We start from the raw sequence: 25668 nt of genomic DNA on the forward strand, positions 1-25668 counted from the left end.
TTAATTCATGTAAAGCTCCACTGCTACGCTATGCTGCTTCTCTCTTGGAGGGATACCCTTGTGCAGCTAAAGAAAAAATGGAAGAGGGTATACCATCCCCTATCTGTGCTAAATGTGCAAACCCACAGGGTGATCTCATACATTTGGTATGGTGTTCCCCCAAGCTACACCACTACTGGTCTGATTCCTGTTTTTATACGCCTGTGGCATGTGTTTTTTTACAATAAATACCCTATGGGTTTTACCTATGGCCGTTTAATTTCTCTTTTCTTTGAGTGAATTTGCATCATCATCCTTTTGCAATACCACTCATTGCTAGTGGAGGATTGCACGGATACAACCTAGACCGGAGGACCCTTCCATAAGAGGTGATGACCAGATCGTCTGTCGAGACCAACTGAGAAAAGGCCCTGGCTGGGCAATAGCCAAAGGCATTAAATTTCGTACAGCTGGTAAGCGCACACTTTACGCGGTGGTGGGATTGATCCAGCAAAGTCACTGCAACTGTGGAAATCGTCACAAGCTGTCACTAAATTATTCACAGATTTTGGACACTTATTTGTTATTTTTATTAGATAAATCTTTTTTTTCCACAGGATATGCTTCTTTTCACAGGAATTTGTTATTTCAGTTACAGGATATGAGATTGTATTATATGAGATTTATTTCTTGCTCATAATACGTATTCACTGATCATTTTTTAGGTTAATTTTGGAGCGCAGCCTTTTTTTATTTTGTTGTTATTTGTGTATCTCACATGGTGTTGCTGCTATTTAGTTTAGTTTATTGTCCAGCGCAGTTTTTTTCTTGCTAAATTTGTGCTCCAGTCATATTTGTGTTTACTTAACCACTTTCAGACCGGACCATTTTGCTGGCTTAAGACCAGACCACTTTTTGCGATTCGACACTGCGTTGCTTTAACTGACAATTGCGCGGTCGTGCGACGTGGCTCCCAAACAAAATAGATCTCCTTTTTTTTCCCACAAATAGAGCTTTCTTTTGGTGGTATTTGATCACCCCTGCTTTTTTTATTTTTTGTGCTATAAACACAAAAAGAGCGTCAATTTTGAAAAAAACACATTATTTTTTACTTTTTGTTATAATAACTATGCCCCAAAAATATATAAAAAAACATTTTTTTCCCTCAGTTTAGGCTGCTACGTATTCTTCTACATATTTTTGGTAAAAAAATCGCAATAAACGATTATTGATTGGTTTGCGCAAAAGTTATAGCGTTTACAAAATAGGGGATAGTTTTATGGCATTTTTATTAATATTTATTTTTTACTAGTAATGGTGGTGATCAGCGATTTTTATTGTGACTGCGACATTATGGCAGACACATCGGACATTTTTGACACATTTTTGGGACCATTGTCATTTATACAGCAATCACTGCTATACAAATGCAGTGATTCCTGTGTAAATGACACTGGCAGTGAAGGGGTTAACCAGTGGGTGGCAGTGTATGGGTTAAGTGTTCCTAGGGGTGTGTTACTAACTGTGGGGGGCTGGGCTTTGTTTTAGTGAACACTGATCTCTGCTCCAATTACATGGAGCAGAGATCAGCGTCACTTGTTGCTAGGCAGAACAGGGAGATGCTGTTTACAACGGCATCTCCTCGTTCAGCTGCCCCGTGAGACGATCGCGGACTCACGGGGGTTCCGAACGGCATTTAAAACTGGACGTACCTGTATGCCAATATGCCTGCCCGTGCCATTCTGCTGACGTACATCGGCGTGCGACGGTCGGGAAGTGGTCAAAGTTGGCAGCTACAAAAAATGAAACTGCTGACTTTTAATAAACAGACACTTACTCATCCAAGCCATTCTTTCCATCAGTCTTCTGTCCCCAATGCCGGCATATTAACTGTGGGCACCCAGTTGTAGCAGCTTGCGACTTGCATGCGCGAGGCAGGCTGCGCATTGTGATTGGTCTCGCAGTCTTCTGGAATCCGTGATTTGTCTCAGAAGACTACAGGGAGAGTGGAGGAGAGGAGAAATTCCGCTCAGACCGCCTAAGTAATCAGAGTGGTAGTTGAAGCCGGTACCTGCCAAAACCAGGTACCTGCTCCCCACCACCCAAAAAATGTTCCTTAAGGGGGGGGGGGGCCTTAAAGCGGAACTTACACTTTTAGGTGAACCTTAGCTTTAAGCCTGGACAGTTTGGTAGGAACCAGATGAATTTTGGTATGTGGGCATTGCTGTCTGTTCAATAGAAACCGGTCTTGCCAGAACACCAGCATTTGATTAATGGTCATGTGATCATGGCTGCAAACACTGATCTGTGTATTCTGGTGGGGTAGGGAGTCTCCGCTGTCAGAATACAATAGAACAGGAGGGGAAATCCCTGCATCCAAATCACTTGTGTTGATGCAGGCATATGTCAGTTCTGCTTTTTTTGTTCAATACTCTACTTGCATAACTAGATTTACATTGAGAGGACTGTCCCCTTTTCTGAAGGACAGGTAAACCTAGATTACAATCACACTGCAGTTTAGCTGCCACCTCTGGATGCAGCAACACCCTGTGCTAAAGGCTACATACAAACTGGCCTATTAGCTGAGATCAGTATGTGTGAAGACAAACCTTTGCAAAAAATGCTGACCCTGGGTGCACACTGGCTGCGTCCAGGGTTGGTCAGGGACTCTATTCTCAGATGAGCAGCAGCACTGGCCATTGATTTGTACAGAGTATAAATCTGACAGCTGCAGCTGTTCTCACACAGTATGTGCAAGCAGTGTTTACAACCGCTGGCAAGACTCTACTGATTCTTGCTGGCGGCCACCCCTGGCCTCAGCCAAAGTGCTGTGGGAATGTAGCCTTACTTACTTGTCAATTAAATTATCCAACAACCTGGAAAATCTCTGCAAATAATAAACGCTTATATATTCATAGCAATTTGACTTTCAGGGCAGAGCCCCTACACTTTGATTGCATGTGGGGCTCAAACCTAGATGGTGTCTAAAGACACTCTAAAATGTATTCTAATGATCATTTGCACAAGTGCTTGTAGAGTCACAGCTCTGCAACTCTCATAGTTACATAGTTAGTCAGGTTGAAAAAAGACACAAGTCCATCGGGTTCAACCATACAACTAAATAAATAAATAAATAATAATATTAAACAATCCCATATACCCAATCCTATACCCACAGTTGATCCAGAGGAAAGCGAAAAACCCCAGCAAAGCATGAACAAATTTGCTACAGCAGGGGAAAAAAATCCTTCCGGGCCCCCAAGAGGCAATCGGATTTTCCCTGGATCAAATTTACCTATAACTTTCAGTACCCAGTTATATTGTGGGCATTTAGAAAAGAATCCAGGCATTTCTTAAAGCAATCTACTGAGCTGTCCGGAACCACCTCCTATCACATTTTCACAGCTCTCACTGTGAAGAAACCTTTCTGTATTTGGAGATGAAATCTAATTTCCTCTAGGCGTAAAGAGTGCCCCCTTATCCTCTGTGTTGACCGTAAGGTGAATAACTGAACACCAAGTTCACTATATGGACCCCTTATATATTTGTACATGTTGATCATATCCCCCCTTAATCTCTTCTTCTCAAGAGAGAATAAATAATAATAATAATTCAGTTCCTCTAATCTTTCCTCCATACCTCATCAGTTTGGTTGCCCTTCTCTGCACTTTCTCCAGTTCCCTGATATCCTTTTTGAAAACTGGTGTCCAAAAACTGACCTGTATATTCTTCATGAGGTCTTACTAATGATTTGTACAGGGGCAAAATGATATCTCCCTATGGAGCCCATACCTCTCTTAATACAAGAAAGGACTTTGCTTGCTTTGGAAACCACAGCTTGGCATTGCATGCTATTATTGAGCTTATGATCTACTAAAACCCCCAGATCCTTGTCCACTACAGATCCCCCCAGTTGTACTCTCCCCCTAGTATGTATGATGGATGCATACTCTTAGCCCCCAAGTGCATAACTTTATATTTATCAACATTAAACCTCATCTGCCACATAGTTGCCCAATCAGACAGAGCATTGAGGTCGGCTTGTAAATTGGAGACATCCTGTAAGGACTTTATTCCACTGCATAGCTTGGTGTCATCTGCAAAGACTGAAATGGTACTTTTAATCCCAGACCCAATATTATTTCCCTACACCAGTGTTTCTCAAATCCAGTCCTCAGGCCCCCCCAACAGGTCATGTTTTCAGGTTTTCCATTATTTTTCACAGGTGATTTGATCAGTTTCACTGCCTTAGCAATTACCACAGCCGTTTCATCTGAGGGAAATCCTGAAAACATGACCTGTTGGGGGGGCCTGAGGACTGGATTTGAGAAACACTGCCTTACACCCTCTCATACAGGTGTCTGATAGAGTAGTCAGCACTCAGCTGCATTACAGGGATTTTTTATAAAATCGGGAAAAGTGAGTCAATCGCAAGGAATCATTCCAACTTTCATTTTCAAGTGCACAGTTATAACAAAAAAAAAAACAGATATCCTCTCCTTTATACATAAAGAGTATATTAGTGTATACAGGGGGTGAGTGTTGTGTCTGATCCTCAGAGTACATGATAGGCGCATTCATGTCTGCACACTATATGTAGCAGGCTTGCAGTAGCCACAGTCTGTGTGCTGCAGGTAGGGGCTGGTTGTCTTGTGTTGCATTTATTATACCTTTCTAGGAAAAAAAAAAAAAATGCTTCCACTCCTTATTCCTTAATGTGAAAAGCAAACTTTTACATACATAAGTGCTCTCATCAATCTTCTCCTGTGTGATAGCAACAAATACCGAAAGCTCATTATGTTCTGAAATGGTGCATGGTACACAGGAGCGATCCAGCGCTGCTCCATAGACTGTGAACAGCACAGACACAGCCCGTCACCAACTCTCTATACACTACATGCCGGTTATCTTATTAGTAATAGAGGAAGTCTGCCTGATCGCTATCTCTCTTCTGCCTGCCAACTGATCGCTATCGCTATGCCTGCAGTGTGCCCTGCTGCAAGTCACAGCATACCACGCGCACACTTCAAAGCTGCCGAGCAGGCTAGTCATCGCTTAGGTGAACTCTGTCTATGGAAATGGCTGTGCATATGAGAGAGAGGAGAGAGAGAAGAGAGAGAGGAGAGAGAAGAGATAAGAAGAAGAGAGGGGAAGGAGAGAGAGAGACAGAGAGAGATAAGAAGAGAGAGGGGGGGAGAGAGAGAGAAATGAGAGAAGAATAGAGAGAGAGAGAGAAGAGATAAGAAGAGAGAGGAAAGAGAGAGAGAGAAGAGAGAGAGGAGATAAGAAGAGAGAGGGAGGAGAGAGAGAAGAGGGAAGAGACAAAAGAGAGAAGAATGGAGAGAGAGGAAAGAGAGAGGGAAGAGATAAGAAGAGACAGGAGAGGAGAGAGAGGAAGAGAGAGAAGAATAGAGAGAGAGGAGAGAGATAAGAAGAGAAAGGAGAAATAAGAAGAGAGAGGAGATAGAGAGAGAAGAGATAAGAAGAGAGAGAGAAAGGAGAGAAGAGAGAGGAGAGAGACAGAAGGGGTGGGAGAAAGAGAGAAGTGGGAGAGAGAGGAGAGAGAGAGGAGAGAAGTGGGGAGAGAGAGAGAAGAGAGAAAGGGGGAGAGAGATGTGGAGAGAGAGAAGAAGAGAGAGAGAAGAGAGAAAGAGAAGGGGACGAGAGATAGAGAAGGTGGGAGAGAGAGAGATAAGGGGGAGGGAGAAAGAGAGAAGTTGGGAGAGAGAGAGGAGAGAGAAGAGAGAGAGGAGAGAAGTGGGGAGAGAGAGAAAGGGGGAGAGAGGGGGAGTGAGATGTAGAGAGAGAGAGAGAAAAAGAAGAGAGAGAGAGAGAGAAGGGGAGAGATAGAGAAGGTGGGAGAGAGAGAAGGGGGTGGGAGAAAGAGAGAAGTGGGGAGAGAGAGAGAAGAGAGAGAAGAAGAGAGAGAGAAGAAGAGAGAGAATGGGGGAGAGAGAGAAGGGGGAAGAGAGAGAAGGGGGTGGGAGAAAGAGAGAAGTGGGGAGAGAGAGAAGAGAGAGAGAGGAGAGAAGTGGGGAGAGAGAAGAGAGAAAGGGGGGAGAGAGAGGGGGAGAGAGATGTGGAGAGAGAGAGAGGGGAGAGAGAAGGTCGAGAGAGATAGAGAAGGTGGGAGAGAGAGATAGAGAGAGAGAAGGGGGTGGGAGAAAGAGATAAGTGGGGAGAGAGAAGGGGTGGGAGAAAGGGAGAAGTGGGGGGAGAGAGAGAAGAAGAGAGAGAAGGGGGAGAGGGAGACAAGGGGGTGGGAGAAAGAGAGAAGTGGGGGGAGAGAGAGAAGAGAGGGAATAGAGCAAGAGAAGAGAGAGAGAGAGAATATAGCAAGAGAAGAGAAAGAGAGGGGGGAGAGAGTGAAGAAGAGAGAGAGAGAAGAGAGGGGGAGAGAAAAGAGAGGAGGAGAAAGAGAGAAGGGAGTGGGAGAAAGAGAGACAGAAGAGAGAAGGAGAGAGAGAAAATAAGAAGAAACAGAAGAAGAGAGGGGGAGAAAGAGAGAGAGAAGGTGGGGGAGAGAGACAGAAGGAAATAGAGAGACGGAGAGAAATTGAGTGCCTACAGCCTGGGATTCTAAAGAGGATGGCACAGACAGACCTACAAGCTAAGGGAGGACCACTTCCTGCTACATCGCCTTAAGTACTCATCAGTGAGGGACACTCACTTCCAGAGACTATTCACTCTCATCCCCACTTAAATTATATAGAAGACAAGAGGAAACTTTAAATTCTACTGGAAGAGGAGGAGCCAATGGTGAAAATAGCTTCACAATATGTGATAGCATGTCACAGACTGAGAGGGACATGAAAAACCTTTACACAGACTTACCCCATTCCCCTTTATATTACCTATTACCCCCCCCCCCCCCCCTTTCCCATACAAATGTAAATTAATGTAGCCCTAACAGTAAAGCTTATTTGGAGAGAGAGATTGGGAGAAGAAGAAGATAGAAGGAAAGAGAGAGACAGAGAGAGAAGAGTGTGGGGGGGGAGAGAGAGAAGGGGGAGAGAGATGGGGAGAGAAGGCGAGAGAAGGGGAGAGAATGACAGAGAGGAGAGAGACTGGGGGAGAGATGAGAGAGAGAGGAAAGAGAAAGAGAGTAGAGAGAAGAGAGGGAGGGAGAGGGGGGGGAGAGAGACAGAGGGAAGAGAGAGGGGGGAGAGAGAGAAGGGGGAGAGAGAGACAGACATATGGAGAGAGAGAGAGAGAGAGAGAGACAGAAGGGGGAGAGAAGGACAGAGAGAGAGAGACAGAGAGAGGAAGGGTGAGGCAGACAGAGAGAGAGAAGACAGACAGAGAGAGGGGAAGACAGAATGGGGGAGAGAGGAAGAGAAGGGGGAGAGAGAGAAGGGGATAGAATGGAGAGAGAGAGAGGGAGGGAGAGGGGAGAGAGAGACAGAGAGAGAAAGAGGGGGCAGACAGATACAGATGACAGACAGAGAGAGGGGGGAGAGAGAAGAGAGAGAGAAAATGGGGGGAGAGAGGAGTAGAAGGAGAGAGAGGAGAAGGGGGGAGAGAGAGAAGGTGGAGAGAGACAGAGAAGAGAGAGACAGAAGGGGGTAGAGAGGGACAGAGAGAGAGGGGGAGACGAGAAAGAGAGAAGGGGGAAAGAGAGGGAGAGAAGGAGAGAGAGAGAATGGATAGAATGGATAGAGAGGGGGAGAGAGAAATAGAGACAGACATTGAGAGAGAAGAGAGGGACAGAGAGAGAGGGCAGACAGAGAGAGAACAGACAGAGAGAGGGGGAGAGAGAGAAGAGAGAGAGGGGGAGAGAGAGAAGGGGATAGGAGAGAAAGAGAGGGGGAGAGAAGGAGAGACTGAGAGAGAAAGAGGGGGAGAGAGATAAGGGGAAAAGAAGGGGGAGAATGAGAAAAAGATAGAGAGGAGAGAGAGAGGTTAAAGAGGTGAAAAGAAAGGAAGAAAAGAGTGAAAGGTTGGGAGAGTAAGAGTGGAAGAGAGATAAAAAGGGTAAAGTGAGAAAGGCAAAGAGAGGAAGAGAGAAGGGTGGAGAGAAAGAGAAGACTAAAAAGGGGGGAGAAAAAGTGTGAGAGAGAGGAAAAAAAAAGGAAAAAAAGAGAAAGGGGAGAGCGAAAGGGAAAGGTAGTGAGAGGTGGGGAACAGGGAAGAGAGGAAGGAAGAGGGGGAGAGGAATAGAAGAGGAAGAAAAAGTGAAGAGGGAAAGAGATAAAGTTAGGGGGGGGGGGGGGGAGAAAGGGCACAGAGAGTGAGAGAAAAAAGAGATGAGAGAGGGGTAGAGAAACAGCAGGACAGTAATGGTTTTTGTATGCATAGTATACAGTATACAAGTAGTACCATATGAGTACAAGTAGTAGTATACTATAAGCCTACAGTACACACTCAGTGAGTCCTCACACAGTATACAAGTAGTAGTATACTATATGTCCCATAGTAAGTCCTTGAGTGAGTTCTCGCAGAGTTCTAAAGCCTTCCATGCCCTCAGTCTTCTCTGATCCAGCTCTTCTCCAGGAATGAAGTTCCATAACGAGAAAGCCAGCCTAGAGGATTCCGGCCATCAGTAGAGAGTGACAGCCAGAAGGAGAGGAGAATGGTCCGGTAATTAAACAATTCAGGGGAGAAATATGGGTCTGAGAACCCCAGACTAGACTGCTCCCCCTGTTTTCCACAATTTATGTTCAAACATCTCTGCTTTGTGTTTCCCTTGTATTTTAATGAACAAACCAGATTTTGGAAAGTGCCAGGGAGAGGTTAACCCCTGAGGTTCCTGGTGCAGACTGCTCAGCAGGAATAGGGAGGACATGGGGCACCCTGATTTATCCCAGTCCCTCCCATTATGATCAGTAAACAAAGATTTCCAAGCTGCGAACCTCCTATCTGTAAGGTGACGTCACCGCCATGGCTTTATAAAATGAATGGGGTGTTGATATGAGTGTTACAGAAGCAAAGGAACAAGGAGGAGGAGGAGGAGGGATCCAAAGTCATTCTCAGCTCTTGTGCTAGCTGAATTGTTATTGCTCGAACACTTGAGGATTTGCTATACGCTCAACCGACTGAGTCCTAGAGTCAGGATGCACTTCTGTCATATCGTTGGATGGGGACTTGTGCTGGCTGTACTGTATCTAAGGACAGAGGCTAAACCTGTAGCCCAGGCACATCAGAAGGTAAGTGGGCACCTGGAGTGTCCTGTCTCTACTCTTTGCTACTTTCTTGGAGTTCACAGTGTGTTCAGTCACTCTTTCCGCTGTATTCATCAGAGAACTTTCCCACACTTTGTGCCAGTCCCCAGCCTGGGATCAATCAGGTCCCCTCTCCTGGGGACACAGGGAGGCTGATGTGTGTCTGGGAATCAACAGGTGACAGGTGGATGGAGTGCAGAGTGGGCACTCTCTGAGCTGCTCCAATCACAGATAGACAGACTGACAGATAATGGATGGATAGATACACTGACACATGATGGATGGCTAGATAAATAGAGAGATAGATATATAGATAGACAGATAGATAGATAGATAGATAGATAGATAGATAGATAATGGATGGATAGGTAGACTGATACATGATGGATAAATAGAGAGAGAGAGAGAGAGAGATAGAGCTAGATGGATAGATAGATAGATAGTTAATGGATGGATAGATAAACTAACAAATAATGGATGGATAGATAGACTGACAGATAATAGATGGATAGGTAGTTTGACAGATAGATAATGGTTAAATGTATAGATAGATAGATAGATAGATAGATAGATAGATAGCAGTTAAATAGATAGATGAATGCATATAGTACATACATGATGCAAAATAGATAGATGGATAAATAGAATCATAAATATTACCAATTTTGCCTTGGACATGGCAGTGGAGGCTGATTTTTTTCTAAAAGTGGAGAGTGCAAAATCTGGTGCAGCTGTGCATGGTAGCCAGTCAGCTTCTAACTTCAGCTTGTTGAATTAAGGTTTGACAATAAAACCTGGAAGCTGATTGGTTTCTGGAGAGCTGCACCAGATTTTGCACTCTCCAGTTTTAGTAAATCAACACCAGTGAAACAGATATTCCTGGGATTCTACCTGCAATGCTACCATTGTCAGTACTACCAAGGCTGGCAATACACAGTCACCTCACCTTAATTGAATAAAGTTGGCAAAGCATTTGAAGTTTCCATTTACTGGCTGCAGATGTTCTCCTGCATGCTGGTAGATATCACTTTTACGTTATGTATGTCTTACAGGCAAGCATTCCTGTAATTAACAATTGCTGCCCCACTTTCCTATTATAATGATTGAATACTTTAATAAAGCTAGTTTTTGTATCATCATGCCAGTGAAAGCCTTACGCTATTAACAGGTTCTGGTGAGACCCCATTGCCTCTTATAATGTTCTGTTCGGAATTTCCCTCATTATCATCTCCAAGTACTGCTGTGTGAGACATGAGATTTCCCCACAGAAGTGTGTATAGGGATGCTTTTGACACACAGAGCATGTGGACAGCTTGTAAGGGATATGTAGAGCCAATAACTTTTTTTGCGAGGGAGGTTCAGAGGAGGACATCGCAGAGTTTAGAGGCTTGGGGGGGAACAAAAAACTTTTTTGGTAGTTTTCCTATAGACTAGATGGTCTGTTATCATTGAGAATGCCCAGGATGTTTGGAAAGGGTACGCCCTAGGATCAGAGTACCAACGTACTGTCAGTGAAGGAATCCTTTCCTCATCTTCGGAGAAAAGGGAAGGAACCTTAAACAAGTGTAGAAAATTTAGGAGGAAAGGGAAGGATCCTGAACAAAGTGTAGAGAATAAATATATATATATATATATATATATATATATATATATATATATATATATATATATAGATAGATAGATAGATAGATAGATAGATAGATAGATAGATAGATAGATAGATAGATAGATTTATATATATATATATATAGATATATATATATATAGAGAGAGAGATATATATATAAATATATACATATACACACATACACAAACCTGTAGGGCTGATAGTGAACAGCTGTGTGTGTTTATAAATGTTTACTACCCCGAGTATAACAAGCAATGCTCCAATTGAACCTGTCACTTGCTGATATGACAAGTGGCCTAAGGACAAACTGTATGATGCAGATAGAACCCAGCGATAAGTAAACGCTGCATTTTATATAATATATTAGTATGTCCAACGTTGAAGGTATATTCAGATAAATAGACTGTGTTTTACATATTTATATAACGCAGACAATTAACAGTGCTTTACATATTGTACAGTCACATCAGTCCCTGCCCTCAAGGAGCTTACAATCTAAGGTCCCTAGCTCACATGCTTTCTTACACATTCTAGGGCCAATTTGGACAGGTGCCAGTAAACCCACCGGCATGCCTAAAGGATTGTGGGGGGGAAACCACACAAGCACTGTACAAACTCCATGTAGATATAGTGTACTGACCGACTAACTGATCATACTATAGGGTATAGTAGGATTTAAACATAGTAACTGACTACCAATATGTTCTTCATGATGACTGTAGAGTATTACAGAGGTGACAAAGTAATAAGCTAGGAGGTGACTGGTGGACCACCCATTTAGATCTCTAGAAGCATTTGGCCCAGACAACATATTAGAGTTCTCATGGAGATTCCAGGTGTCTGGCTGGGTACCAGAGGATGCGCTTATGGAGAATCGGGAGTTCATAAAAGCAGATGGTTGAAAAAATGTTATCATTGTGTAACAACATAGGCTATCTCTTGGGACCTGATCTTTTAAGTGGAAAAACTGAGACAGATCCTTAACAGATTCAGTGTCCTACAAGGAGAAGTTGACTGTATGTAGATAGACACCATGCCTGGGCAACCCTGTGCAGAAACCAACATATCCCAGAGATGTATCCTAAATCATAGTCTATGCATCTAAAATAGAATAGAAGTAAACCAGATTCACCATAAGCACTGTATTTAATAAAGATATTGGTATAGGTATAAATAAAGAGAGGGGAAGGGAAAAAGGCAGAGATATAAATGATATTCCTTAACGAGCTTCCCAAATTAGTTTAGCAGGTGGCTGTCTGACATTATATTTAAATCATAGGGCACTCTGTAGCGCAGAAGCAGCATGCAACTGCCAGGCAGATAAATAGCGAGAGCCCAAGGCATTAACTTTTCCTTGTCCTTCATGATAATAATTCCTTGCTTAAATTAAACCACTGGGAAAGTAAACTCTTAAGGTGCTGTGCTGTGCCAGCTGTCTCTCCACACTTACACCATAGACAAGGTAGTGCTGTCAATACAAGCTTCTGCTGTATAAAACATATCTACAGGAATTGCTGAAAACTGCTACTGTCAATCGATGAATGAGTAAGTCACCAAATTATCACCGCAGTCACGTTGATAGATTGTTCTGAGCAACTGTGACCCTGACTTACAATATATCTCAGAGGCAAATTATCACTGCGAGCAGAAAATTTGTCTTGGTGCTGCCCCAAAACTCATATCCTTCTTTTATCAGGTTTGTTATGTTATTCTGTAATGTTAAAAATTGCAAAGAGCAAGATATATAATCAGAGGATGTTCCTGTTATTTTATTTTGTATGCGGCAGAAGTGAGACACCAAGGTAGGGAATGTATCAGGATTATGGACTTTAGTAGGGAGGTCTACTGTCAGGATCAGGGGACTTCATTATAGTGAGGTCTGGTATCAGGGTAAGGGACTTTAGTGGGGGAATCTATAGTATCAGGGTCAGGGACTTTAGTGGGGGATCTATAGTATCAGGATCAGGGACTTTAGTAGGGGGGGGGGGGGTCTATAGTATCAGGGTCAATGGCTTTAATAGGGAGGTCTAGTATCAGAATCAGGAACTTTAGTCGGGAGATCTAGTTTCAGGATAAGGGACTTTAGTAGGGAGGTCTACTGTCCGGATCAGGGACTCCAGTATAGGTAGGTCTAGTATCAGGGTCAGGGACTTTAGTAGAGGGATCTATAGTATCAAGGTCAGGGACTTTAGCAGGGAGATCTAGTATCAGGATAAGGGACTTTAGTAGGGAGATCTCATATTATCGGGGACTTCAGTAGGGAGATCTTGTATCAGGAACAGGCAATTTAGTAGAGAGGTCTACAGTAGTATCAGGCAGCAGAGATGTTTCCTATTAGGATCATGGACATTATCATGGAGATCTAGTATGAGGGCCAGGGACTTTAGTGAGGGGATCTATAGTATGATCTGTGACTTTAGTGGATAGATCTGTAATATCAGGATCGGGGACTTTAACAGGGGGATCCAATATCAATATCGGTTTTTAGTGGGGAGATCTAGTACCAGGATCAGGGATTTTATTAGGGAGGGCTAGTATCAGTATCAGGGACTTTGTTAGGGAGATCTAGTATCAGGATCATGGACTTTACAGGGAAATCTATAATATTAGAATCGGGGACTTTATTAGGGAGATCTAGTATCAGGAACCTAGACTTCACAGGGGAAATCTATAGTTTTGGGATCAGGGACTTTATTAGGGAGATCTAGTATCAGGATCAGGGACTTTAGGGGGGAGAGCTACCATCAGGCTCAGGGACTTTATTAGGGAGATCTAGTATCAAGATCAGGGACTTTAGTGGGGAGATCTAGTATCAGGATCATGGACTTTACAGGGGAAATCTATAATTTCGGGATCAGGGACTTTATTAGGGAGATCTAGTATCAGGAACCTGGACTTTACAGGGGAAATCTATAGTTTCGGGATCAGGGACTTTATTAGGGAGATCTAGTATCAAGATCATGGACTTTAGTGGGGAGATCTAGTATCAGAATCATTGACTTTACAGGGGAAATCTATAGCATCAGGATCACGGACTTTATTAGGGAGATCTAGTATCAGGATCATGGACTTTACAGGGGAAATCTATAGTGTCAGGATCAGGGACTTTCGTGGGGGGATCTAGTGTCAGGATCAGGGACTTTAGTGTGGAGATCTGGTATCAGGATCAGGGCCTTTAGTGGGGAGATCTAGTATCAGGATCGGGAACTTTAGTGGGGAGATCTAGTATCAGGATCAGGGACTTTAGTGGGGAGATCTAGGATCAGGGACTTTAGTGTGGAGATCTAGTATCAGGATCAGGGAGTTTACTAGGAAAATACAGACACTGAAGTCATCAAAAAATATTACAACTAGTAAGAACGATTGATTTGTGTTGACGTGATGCAGGGCTGTGGCAGGCGTGTGCCTACCTTTCCTATATGGTAAATAGAGCACGTATGTCATAGAAGGGTTACTAACTAGGTGAAGAAACACATGATCTCATAGAGTGACAGCTTTCAGCTCAGAGTCCATCACCTAGTCAGCAAACTGGGACTTGTGGCAGTCCAGAAATAAAACTTTTTATAGCTCTCTATCCCCCTATTTATAAGCAGTGGGTGTGAACAGGTTATGCTGTTCACTATTTGATACTAGAAAGCAGGCGATGACTTCTCAAGGGCAATTGGCCTTTTATCAAGTTATTCCTTAGTTAACCAATTTAGATAGCACAGATTAGCAATGGAAAGTCTATTCCAAGTCTGGAGTTCCCAGGGACTGCATGTAAATGAAGGTGAAATGTAGTTTTGCCTTCCCTGTAGGCTGCAACACAGCCCCAAACCAGACGTACATAGCATTCAAGCTCCATTCATGTATTCCGTCTTCTGCACCAGGGTTCAGATTCGACTATCCATTCACATTGTTTTTTTTAGTTTTGGGTATATGTAACAAGATCAATCTTCAATTGGCTTCAGACCTCCAAAACTGAGATGACTGCACCTGAGTTCCAAGATTCGTCCCCATTCAAACGCTAATATTAGAGGGTATCCTTAGCCTTGTTAGCTTTTTCAGTTTAGTCTCAATGGCCGGTGGTGTAATGGAGGACTCTGGTGGGAATGTCTTGATGCTGTCACACCTATAGGTAATTCATATCAATAATTCAATTTTCTGATTCGGATGAACTGGTACTTATGGGATTTTGTAGGTGTGCTAACTTTCTTACTTGTACATGTCAATATCCAAGCAATATATAGCAGTTCAAAGCAACTGGGAAGTAACTGCAGATCAGAAGCAGCTTGAAGCATGTTTTCAACTCACAGGCAAATCAAAGCCACTCAGAAGCAAGTCAAAGCAACCTACAAGCACCTAAAATCCTTTGGCTTCTGCTCATGAGCTCTTCAGAAATGTGTACTGTGATCTTGACAACAGAATACTGTACATGACATGTATCCTGAGCTAATCGCACATCTCATTGCTGAGTTCCTTCCAGGCCACATTGTGTTAGTAGATTCTAGGTTGCCATAGACGATCTTAGTTATTTCTAGGGTAGGATAGCATGATACTATGCCACCCTAGCCCATCATCTGACTTATTTAAACATATAAGTAGCTTATTGTCCATTTTGTATCTCCAACTCCTTGTATCTCTAATTCCTTGTATCTCGGATTCATTGCATCTATAATTCCTTGTATTTCCAACTCCTTATATCTCTAAGCCCTTGTACCTCTGATTCATTGTATCTCTAATTCATTATATCTCTGATTCCTTGTATTTCTGATTTCTTGTATCTCTAATTCATTGTATCTATGATTCCTCATATCTCTGATTCCTTGTATCTCTGACTCCTTGTATCTATTACTCCTCGTATCTCTGACTCCTTGTATCTCTAACTCCTTGTACCTCTGACTCCTTGTATCTCCGATTCATACCCTAGCCCATCATCTGACTTATTTAAACATATAAGTAGCTTATTGTCCATTTTGTATCTCCAACTCCTTGTATCTCTAATTCCTTGTATCTCGGATTCATTGCATCTATAATTCCTTGTATTTCTGATTCCTTGTATCTCTGACTCCTTGTATCTCTGACTCCTTGTACCTCTGACTCCTTGTATCTCTGATTCCTTATATCTATAACTCCTTGTACCTCTGACTCCTTGTATCTCCGATTTATCTGATTCCTTGTATCTCTAATGGATTGCCTTTTTCTTGCAGTCACTGCGTGCATTGCTGGGAGAGGAATTGGCTGAATATTTAGTTTCTGGAGAAAGGGGAGAACGAAGCATTGACCCCAAAACTCGTGCTCGTCTTTTGAGGGACATTCGTGCTGATACCCGCTCACGGGCAGCTTGGACCAGACTACTCAACGAACACCCCAATTCCCGCAAGTTTAAAGGCATCAATAAGAAAGGCACATCCAAGGGCTGCTTTGGTCTAAAGCTGGACCGCATTGGAGCCATGAGTGGTTTAGGGTGCTAGAAGCTGGAGCGCCATCTTGTGGTGGTTAGTAAGAACTACTATCTTGTTTTTTCTTTCTTTTTTTTCCTGCATGCTATAATAGATATAATACACATTTAATACACGAGTCTTTCTTCTCCACTACTCACTACAACATATTAGCATCAATATTATTCTTGTGAACATTATAACTTCCAAATAGCGTTATGTATCTTTTCTGTATATGTTAATAAAATGTAAAGGTATTTGTTCATGTGCTAGCCAGTACTATTTGTGTGCAATGCTGAACTGTATACCATGTAAATTGTATTATACCTAAACGTAACTAAGTCGGACCTGGGGCAAAATCAACACCATTACAGTGTAGACTGTAGAAAGCACTAAGTATGTTGCCATTGCTAACTAATCACCAATTAATTAAACAATGGTATTTGCAGATCCTGTTAAACATGGGAGTAGAGTAAAAATATCAGATAAATGTAATTCATTTGTCCATAGAAAGCTGATGTTTCAGTTTTGGGTTGATTATGGGAAGGCTTGCTCCCGCAGTAGTCCAAACCACGATAAAGTTGGCGACAAGGTGAATATTTTTATATTCACCTTGTCACCGACTTTATCGTCCTTTTTCTTCGTTATTGTTTCAAAAGACTCAAAGGTTCCATACAACAGCCAACACTGACGCATTTCAGTCTAAAAAGACCTTACTGATAGTTATTCCTGCAGTAGCTTCTTATAACTTGCTAAGACCCCAGGGTACAGATTCCCAGCTGGCCTGGGGATATGTAGCCCTTCTTCTTGGTCTTTGGTGGACCAGTACTTTAAAGCTTAAAGAGGAAGTAAACCCCTACAAACCACTTTGACCTACAGGTAAGCCTAGATTAAGGCTTACCTGTAGGTCCAAGAAATATCTCCTAAACCTATATGGTTTAGGAGATATTTGCCCGAAAACGGGCACCGCTGTCTACGGCGCATGCGCCGTAGACAGCGGCGCGCAGGCGCACTAAACGCGGCAGTTCCAAGAATGGAGCTGCCGCATTTGTCGACTCCCGTGCGCATGCGCGGGAGTGACGTCATCGCGGCTTTGCCGAATGACAGCGGCGGAGCTGCGAGTCGCCACTCCCGTGCGCATGCGCGGGAGTGACGTCATCGCGGCTTCGCCGCTGTCATTCGGGGGAGCTGCGAGACGCCACAAGCAAGATGGATGCGGCGGACTACAGGGGACAGCGGCGACTTCGCTGGCTCCTGTGTCAGGTAAGTGACACATAATGGGCTACTATGCGATGCATAGTAGTCCATTATGCTTTACCTTTGCAGGGAAAAAAAGAGGAAGTAAACTCATCAGGGTTACTTCCTCTTTAACTCCAGGCAAACATCCTAATACACAGATAAATTACATATAAATGAGCTGTTTTACCCGCCAAAGGATTTGTATTTCTGTCCTTTCAGTCCTGAGATTTACACAGCTCTGCCACACATTACAGCCCAGTCTGGCGGGGCAGGAGACCTAATTTTTTTCTCTGCTGCAGTCCAGTAACACTTACAAGTCTCCTCCCCTCCCCCAGTCTGTGACTGGACAGAGAAAGGACAAGCAGAAGACTGATGAGCTCATTTCTCTGTCACTCTGATCTCCCACCTTTCAGCATTAATGTTCCTTGTCAGCACAAAGCATTGCAACACAACTAATTTACTTCTTGTGCTACTTCACCCTACCCCAGTCTGAACTTTGCTGTACAAGGACTGCACAAGGCCGATACCAAGTCAAATTCAGGTCCATACACTGCTTGCATTTACATAGCTGCTGTATTTGTGTCTTTATTGTGTGCCTGGAGTTCAGCTAAGTTAAGTGGTGTTAAACCCTTATATTTCTGCTTACCAATAATGTAAAAGCTGTAGCAGTTTTCTTTTTAAGGCTTTGTTAGTTTTTTTTTGTTTCACCTGGTGATTCAGCCAGTAAGTCTGTTCTTTTTCAACAGAAAAAGATCTCCTGCAGATGTAGAAGTTACAGGGACAAGACAAACAAGGGGTTTGACAGGGGTGCTTACAATGATCAACTGTTTGCTGAACCTGCTTACAAAGTATTAGCTGGAGATTAGCTTTAATTTGTTAGTGTATTTAAATATGCTAGTGCATCCAACACCCCCTTCTCCAGACTGGCAATTCTGCTGTCCAACAGTGCCCCCTGTGGTCCTTCATGCAGTGTGGGGACACTTTAATACAGGATATGTGTTATTAGCCAGATCACCAGGTGAAAACAGAGAGAAAAAAGCCTATAATTAAGAAAATGAATGCAGCTCCCACATCTAATGATTGGCAAGATGCCATATATTAAATTTTGTAATTTGGGTTTAAAGTGGTTCTAAAGGCAGAAGTTTGTTTTTACCTTAAAAGAGATGTTTTTTTTTCCCCAGAATCATACTTACCTAGGTGGATACAGCATCAGTCTGATGCTGCATCTGTCCCCTGCCGCAGCTTCACTGAGAACCAAGCAATCGAACATTGCAGATGCCTTAGTTCTGACAGCTTCCCGTGCAGAGAGCTTCTGAGTGTCAATCAGTCAATAAGCAGCTGCTCTCCGCTCTGCCCCCCCCCCAGCTCACTGGAGCTGTGGAGAGGCGGGGAGTGGCCGTCTCAGCGGCTCACTGAGAGGTTGAGACGGGTATCAGTCCAGGCACCTGGCGGATCCAGACTTTATTGTCATGATGACGCAGTGCCTGTACTGATTCCTATGACATCAGCAGAGACCAGACTTCAGACTGCTCTCTGCCGAAAACGGGTCAAAGGAGTGCAAAACTAATTGCACTCCTGTGACCAATAGGAGAAGCCCAGCCAATTGAGCTCAAGCTGGACTTCTCCTTTAATGCATTCTATGCATTAGGATGAAAAAAAACCTTCAGTACAGCATCCCCCCTTATATTTACCTGAGCCCCATCTTGACCCAGTGATGTTGCACGAGAGCCTCGGCTGTCCGGGACTCTCCTTCCTGATTGTCTGAGACACAGCCATTGGCGCCCGCTGCTGTCAATCAAAGTCAGTGAGCCAATGAGGCGAGTGAGGGGGTGGGGCTGAACTGCAGTTCCCTCTCTGAATGGACACACAGAGCAGTGGCTCAGCTCGGGTGGCCCATAGAAAGCTGCTTGCTGTGGGGGCACTTGGCATGAAGGAGGGAAGAGGAGCACCAGAATGGAAGTCTATAAGAAGAGGATCTAGGCTGCTCTGTGCAAAAACACTGCACAGGGGTATGACAAACAAAAAACAAAAAAAAGACTTTAATATCACTTTACTACTGATTTAATAATCAATAAAATCATCAATATAATGTAGACTGAAGTATATGCAGAATTATCTCCACTGTAAAAAATAGGGTTGGTAAAAAGGGGAGAACTGAGGAGGTCTGTATCAACTGTACAGCAAAACTCGGGCAGTAGGTACAGGGTTTGCTTGCAGCCTGTGGGAGGAATACAGTGACAACTCGAGGAAAATGAATGATTTGAGGCCAGAGCTGTGCTTCCCAGGCTTCTGGCAGTGAAAATCCTGGGGCTGTGTTATTAATAACTAGGATCATAATTCCATCTGTATTTTCCATGTGCTGTTACAAGCCTTGAAGTGCTGCATGAGAGAAGTCAGAAACCTGGCTTGCCTTGCACTAATAACAATACTAATCCAAAGTCTTTTCTCTTCCAGGCTCCCAGCACTGACAACGGTTTTCTGATCACTGGTCATTATCCTGTCTTAGTGTAGACACCCAGCTGAGAATCTTACGTTTCCAGAAGCCAAAGATTCCGCATTGGGGGGACATAGGACCGCATGGGACATAGGACCTGCTGTTACCACTTGTCTGTCTTCGTTTTGTTCCCAGCACACAAGAGCCATACGTGTGCGTTCTGTGTACATATCTGTAACGAGGGCTGCCTAGATGTTTACATATCAGTGTTCAGACACATGCTTCACCTTTTAGGTGGCCAAGCAGACTTTCACTCATGTTCTTCACATGTAGGGTGACTAGGCTCTGTATGTGCAAAAACCATTCCTAAATCATGGCCTGTTGATGTCTCAGCCGCATGGAAATCCTCCCCAGGTTACAGTTACATCATCACATACCTGTCTCTAAACTGAGATTTAACCATTGACAGCTCAATATAGTCTTTAGAAAGAAGTGTTTGAGCTACTGTAATGAGGCAACACATTGTGGTTTACCAACTGGCCATGTCTATATTAATGACCAGCCTCTTCCAGAGAGGTCAGTTTTGCTTATCCAGCTATACAAAAAGAAGGCCATAGTACTTTTCTGGGAGAATGGTCTATCTTGAAACTTTAGTGGCTGCTTAATGATTTTGAAACCTGTCTGTTAGTTTAATGTCAGTTTTACCCTGATCTTGTGGCCAAGTAAATAAGCTCCAATGTTCTAAATGATATGCACGCAATGTTTTATTTTTTTTGTGTTTTTTTATTTTTAGCTTTGTTACAGAGCTGCAAATTATTATAGTAAAACAGGGAAGTACTGTATGTAGAATGACTTGCAGCTGTGGAAATGTAATTCATAGGGGTTCCAGCCAACATGATCCACTAACATTACATGTGCACTTGCACAAATGGTCTAGTAAGGAAGTAATGTGAATTTAGACAATAGCCCTAGGTTATCCCAGCTCATACTGGACTAATAAAAGTATACTAATAAAGTGTATACAATTATGTAATGTTTCAGAACTCATAAGATCCTGCCACTGCCCAGAGATAACTATCTGGTATAGGTAACGACAGTCAGATTTGGACAAAAATCAATCTGTATGCAAAGGGTTTGAATGAAGCTGTCCCAGACACACTAGACCGAATAGGCAAAGCACACAAGAAGTCTGTATTCACTCCATGATTTACATTGGGAAGCCAGCAAGCTTTGTCAGAGAGACCCAATCCAGCAGTGCAAGGATTATGTCTCCTGGGGTACTTGTGTACACGGTGTGGGAGGGGAGGGGGGTCTGACAGAGCTATATGTAAAGTCTCACCTTGCATCATTGTATTTATGTTGTAAAGCTATTTATATTGTTTATAAAGAGATATTTATAAAGAACTTTTATTTATGTAATTAAATGAACGGGGTCAAACATTGTAACATTTTGTCCTAAATAGTTGAAACGTTTTAAGATAAAAGAAACAAAGTGAAGAAAACTTCATTCCATGTACATCTGTAATCTGTCTTTATTTCTTTGTTCTGAGACATTTTACTACTTAGTTACCTATTTTATTATTGAAGCTCAGCACAATTTTGGAAACAGAGATACAGGACTGCACATCACACATACATAGCTTTGCCAGCTATACCTTAGTCAATGAATTCGAAAGGAGATATCGTTTAGACTAGTGGTCTCCAAACTGCGGCCCGCGTGCCCTTTGCTTACTTTTATCAGACTCTTGGGTCATTATTCCTAACACTGATGCCAATGATGAGGCACTCCCACTGACACCAATGATGGGGTACTATTCCTCCCACTGACACCAATGATGGGGCACCACCCCCCCCCCCCACTGACACCAATGATAGGGCACCATTCCTCCCACTGACACCAATGATGGGGTACTATTCCTCCCACTGACATGAATGATGAGGCACTATTCCTCCCACTGACACCAATGATGGGGCACCATTCCTCCCACTGACACCAATGATAGGACACCATTCCTCCCACTGACACCAATGATGGGGTACTATTCCTGCCACTGACACCAATGATGAGGCACTATTCTTCCCACTGACACCAATGATGGGGCACCATTCCCCCCACTGACACCAATGATAGGACACCATTCCTCCCCACTGACACCAATGATGGGGTACTATTCCTCCCACTGACACCAATGATGAGGCACTATTCCTCCCACTGACACCAATGATGAAGCACTATTCCTCCCACTTACATCAATGATAGTGCACCATTCCTCCCGCTGGCACCAATGATAGGGCACCATTCCTCCCACTGAAACCAATGATAAGACACCATTCCTCCAGATGACACCAATGATAGGGCACCATTCCTCCCACTGACACCAATGATAGGGCACCATTCCTCCCACTGACACCAATGATGAGGCACTATTCCTCCCACTGACACCAACGATGAGCCACTATTCCTACCACTGACACCACTGATGGGGCTTTGTTACTGAAGCAAGGACATTTTCTACTCCCACTGGCCCCTCAAGGTCTGAGCCTGGGTACACACTGCAGCACAGAGTAGCTTACAGTAGGGGGGTCCTGTGCATCCCCATTCACTGTTTCAGGTATGATTTCAGGCTGGATTTTTTGCTGAATTCAGACCTGAAACGGACCAGAAGATGCACAAAACTCCTGTGCAATTTGCAGCAGAGCCATAGAGAGCCTGTCACAATATCATGACATGCGAATTGGATGCGGTACCGCATCCAATTCGCAATATTCAATATGTGAACCCAGCCTCAAGCATAAGAAATGAGCCCTTTGTTTGGAGACCCCTGATTTAGACTATGCCTTTGTTATGTGGATGCAAAATAAATAAATAAAGTAAACACATGAACTCAGCAATAAAGCGGCTTATATAAATCTGTCTGCATATAGTGCTGTTCTAGTTGCTCACAAAGCAACATAATCTAATTGTTTTAAAACTTTAACCAGATCATTTGATTGGTTAGTATGGGCAACACAGACAGTTCTTCCTTCTTACAAAGGGTCAGTAGGGCAAACAGTTAGGATTTGCAGTAACGTATTGGAACTAGTTACAAACAGTATTTTAGACTAGTCAATAGTGACAACTGAGCCATGCAACCTATAAGAGAGAACAGCCTATCTGACCAGGGCTTCTATTTTTTATCCAGGCTTTAACCAGATATTTGTTGGTTAGTAATTGTTGGTTAGTATGGGCAACACAAACAGTTCTTCCTTCTTACAAAGGATCGGGCAAATACAGGGGGGGGGGGGGGGGGTGCAACTGCAATCAGTTGTATACAGTATTTAGGCCAAACAATGAAAAATTGAGACATGCAATATATAAGAGAGGACAGTCTATCTGACCAGGGCTTCTATATCTTTCAATAAAGGAGGGTAATATTTTTTAGTCTTCTATCTCACTAAGTTAGGCATGGACCAGCGGTACCTTGAAGAAACACCATGTAGCAAAAATTTAAGGGAAAAGTGGATCCATTAATATTTTTCAATAAAGAATGCACATTTTTAGTCATACTACCTGAATTGCTTTGGTACCTTCTTTCTTCAAGGGCCTTTCCACTTAAATGTTTGCTTCCATATTTTATCCAGGCTTTAACCAAATAATCCTTTTGGTTATGATGGGCAACTCAAATGTAACTTCCTCCTTACCAAGGGCCAGTAGGGCAAACAGTAGGGATGTGCAGTAAACTATTGCAACCAGTTACAATCAGTATTTAGGCCAGTCAACAGTAATAATGGATTTATGCAAAGTATAAGAAAGAACAGCCTATCTGACAAAGACTCATATGTGTTATAGCGCAACAGGCCAACCTCCACCACAGAAAAAAAACAGCTGCCAGTAATCCGATATTCTGGGAACACCATCCCCTCACCAGAATAAAATGTCCTAATGTCATGTAGTTATACATATAAAGTCACCTTCCATCTTTCTGATCATGCTGGTCCCACACATCTTCTATTCCATTCCCGCTGATCTCCTTCCTTCTCTTGGTGCACTCAAACACTGATCCTGGTGGTCTCCTCAGGTATCAGTCAAAGGAGAAGGTTATGTTCTGCCTAGAAGACAAACCCACAACAAATTAAATAGCAGATACTGTTCAATACAGTGGCAAGAGCATGAGTAGTCACTGATCAATTGTACTGGAGCCTGGGGCTCCCCTTTAAACAGCATAACTGAACTAACCAAAGCTGATCACTTGTTATCCATTACTGCACATCATTGTTGTTTAAACATTATCATAAAATAAACCCCCAGAATGTGTGTATTTGTTTTCTGTGATTGCATTTGTACATTTAAGGTATTACATTTAAATAATATACAGTAAATCATAATTATACTGTACACAACAATTGAACCAACCAAGAGGGTGCAAATGAAAATATACTGATCTCTTTAATGTATTACTATAAATAGAGGGGCCTCCAATGTCCATGCTATCAACCCTGTTGAGCTATCAAATAATTGTGTATGGAGCTTCTCCAGGTTTCCTACAATAATGTCTAAGAAGCAAAGTAGATTAAATTCTCAGGGTGTAATCAATGCCTACATGGTTGCAACAGGAATATGTTGTCTAATGCCAATAATACAAACAAAGTATTAATTTCCTTTAAAATAATATACAGATAAAATCAGTGTAGGGACGGCCATACTATAAAATCTGGCTGTACATTCTCCTTTAAATCTATCAACAACTATGTAGTGCACGGACCTGCTTGTCTGAATACAATTTAATGGATTATTTAGATGTAGCGCCCGTACTCCTAATGAGTACGCACTATATGTTAAATTTAGTTTTTTTGCCCAAAACTGTAATGAGTTTTGGGGCTAATTGTGCTAAATTGTACTTTAGCATCAGTTTGGCTGGGCTGTATACAAGTTCTGCCTGGTCATAGGTGGGGTTGTACACCTGTGGGAGGCTGGAGAGCACAGTCTGGTTGGACGCATTGGATACCAATCTCTATTTCGGAACCAATCAGTGGGAGTTTTTCTCACTGCGTAATCAGGGAAGGGGTACTTAAGGTGCCAAAGTCACGTGGTTCGGGGTTCCGGTCCAGAAGTTGTTGCTGACTCCATGGTCCTGGTCCTCCTGACCAGTCCCCGGGGGCCCTCATGCCCTGGGGTGCGGATCCATCCGTTTCCGAGCCTCAGAACTGGCTAGTTCGAGGCACAGTAACTGGAAGGAGGATTCTCAGGTGTTCCGGTGCCGTCTCGAGTTTTGGAGACTATTTATTCATATTACATAGTAAAGCTATTGGAGGTTGTGCAATCAGATTCTATAGTTTATGGCCAGTTTAATGCTCCATACACACAAATGGATTTTCTGACAACAAAACCGAAGGATGTTTTTACAAAGGATGTTGGCTCACACTTGTTTTGCATACACACAGTCACACAAATGTTGGCCCAAAATTCCGAACGTGAGAACGGTGATGTAAAAGACGTACGACTAGCCAAGAAAAAGGAAGTTCAGTAGTCAGCGTGGCTCCTTCTGCTGGATTCCGAGCATGTGTGAACTTTTGTGCGATGGACTTGTGTACACATGATCAGGATTTCCTACAACTTTTGTTGGTGGAAAATTTGAGAACCTGCTCTCAAATATTTGTGGGCGGAAATTCCGACAGCAAATGTTCGATGTGCATAGACACGGACGGACTTTCTGACAACAAGCTCACATCCAACATTTGTTGCCGGTAAATCTGATCATGTGTACGGGACATAAGAGTGTGTTAGATGATTTAAGTAGATTTAGAAAGACACTCAATTTATTTGACATA

General features: G+C 43.0%; 1 protein-coding gene across 1 annotated transcript; it reads left to right on the forward strand.

The window, feature by feature from the left end:
- Window positions 1-8886: 8886 nt before the first annotated feature.
- NPPC (natriuretic peptide C) lies at window positions 8887-21376 on the forward strand. The gene is made up of 3 exons (XM_077487665.1): window positions 8887-9125; window positions 15957-16244; window positions 19881-21376. The coding sequence occupies exons 1-2, from the start codon at window positions 9033-9035 to the stop codon at window positions 16218-16220; spliced, it is 357 nt and encodes a 118-aa protein (XP_077343791.1). The 5' UTR covers window positions 8887-9032; the 3' UTR covers window positions 16221-16244; window positions 19881-21376.
- Window positions 21377-25668: the final 4292 nt, after the last annotated feature.

This window comes from Lithobates pipiens, unplaced genomic scaffold, assembly GCF_037356315.1.
Source record: "Lithobates pipiens isolate NorthernLeopardFrog02 unplaced genomic scaffold, aLitPip1_a1.2 Scaffold_18, whole genome shotgun sequence".
Taxonomy (NCBI): Eukaryota; Metazoa; Chordata; class Amphibia; order Anura; family Ranidae; genus Lithobates; species Lithobates pipiens.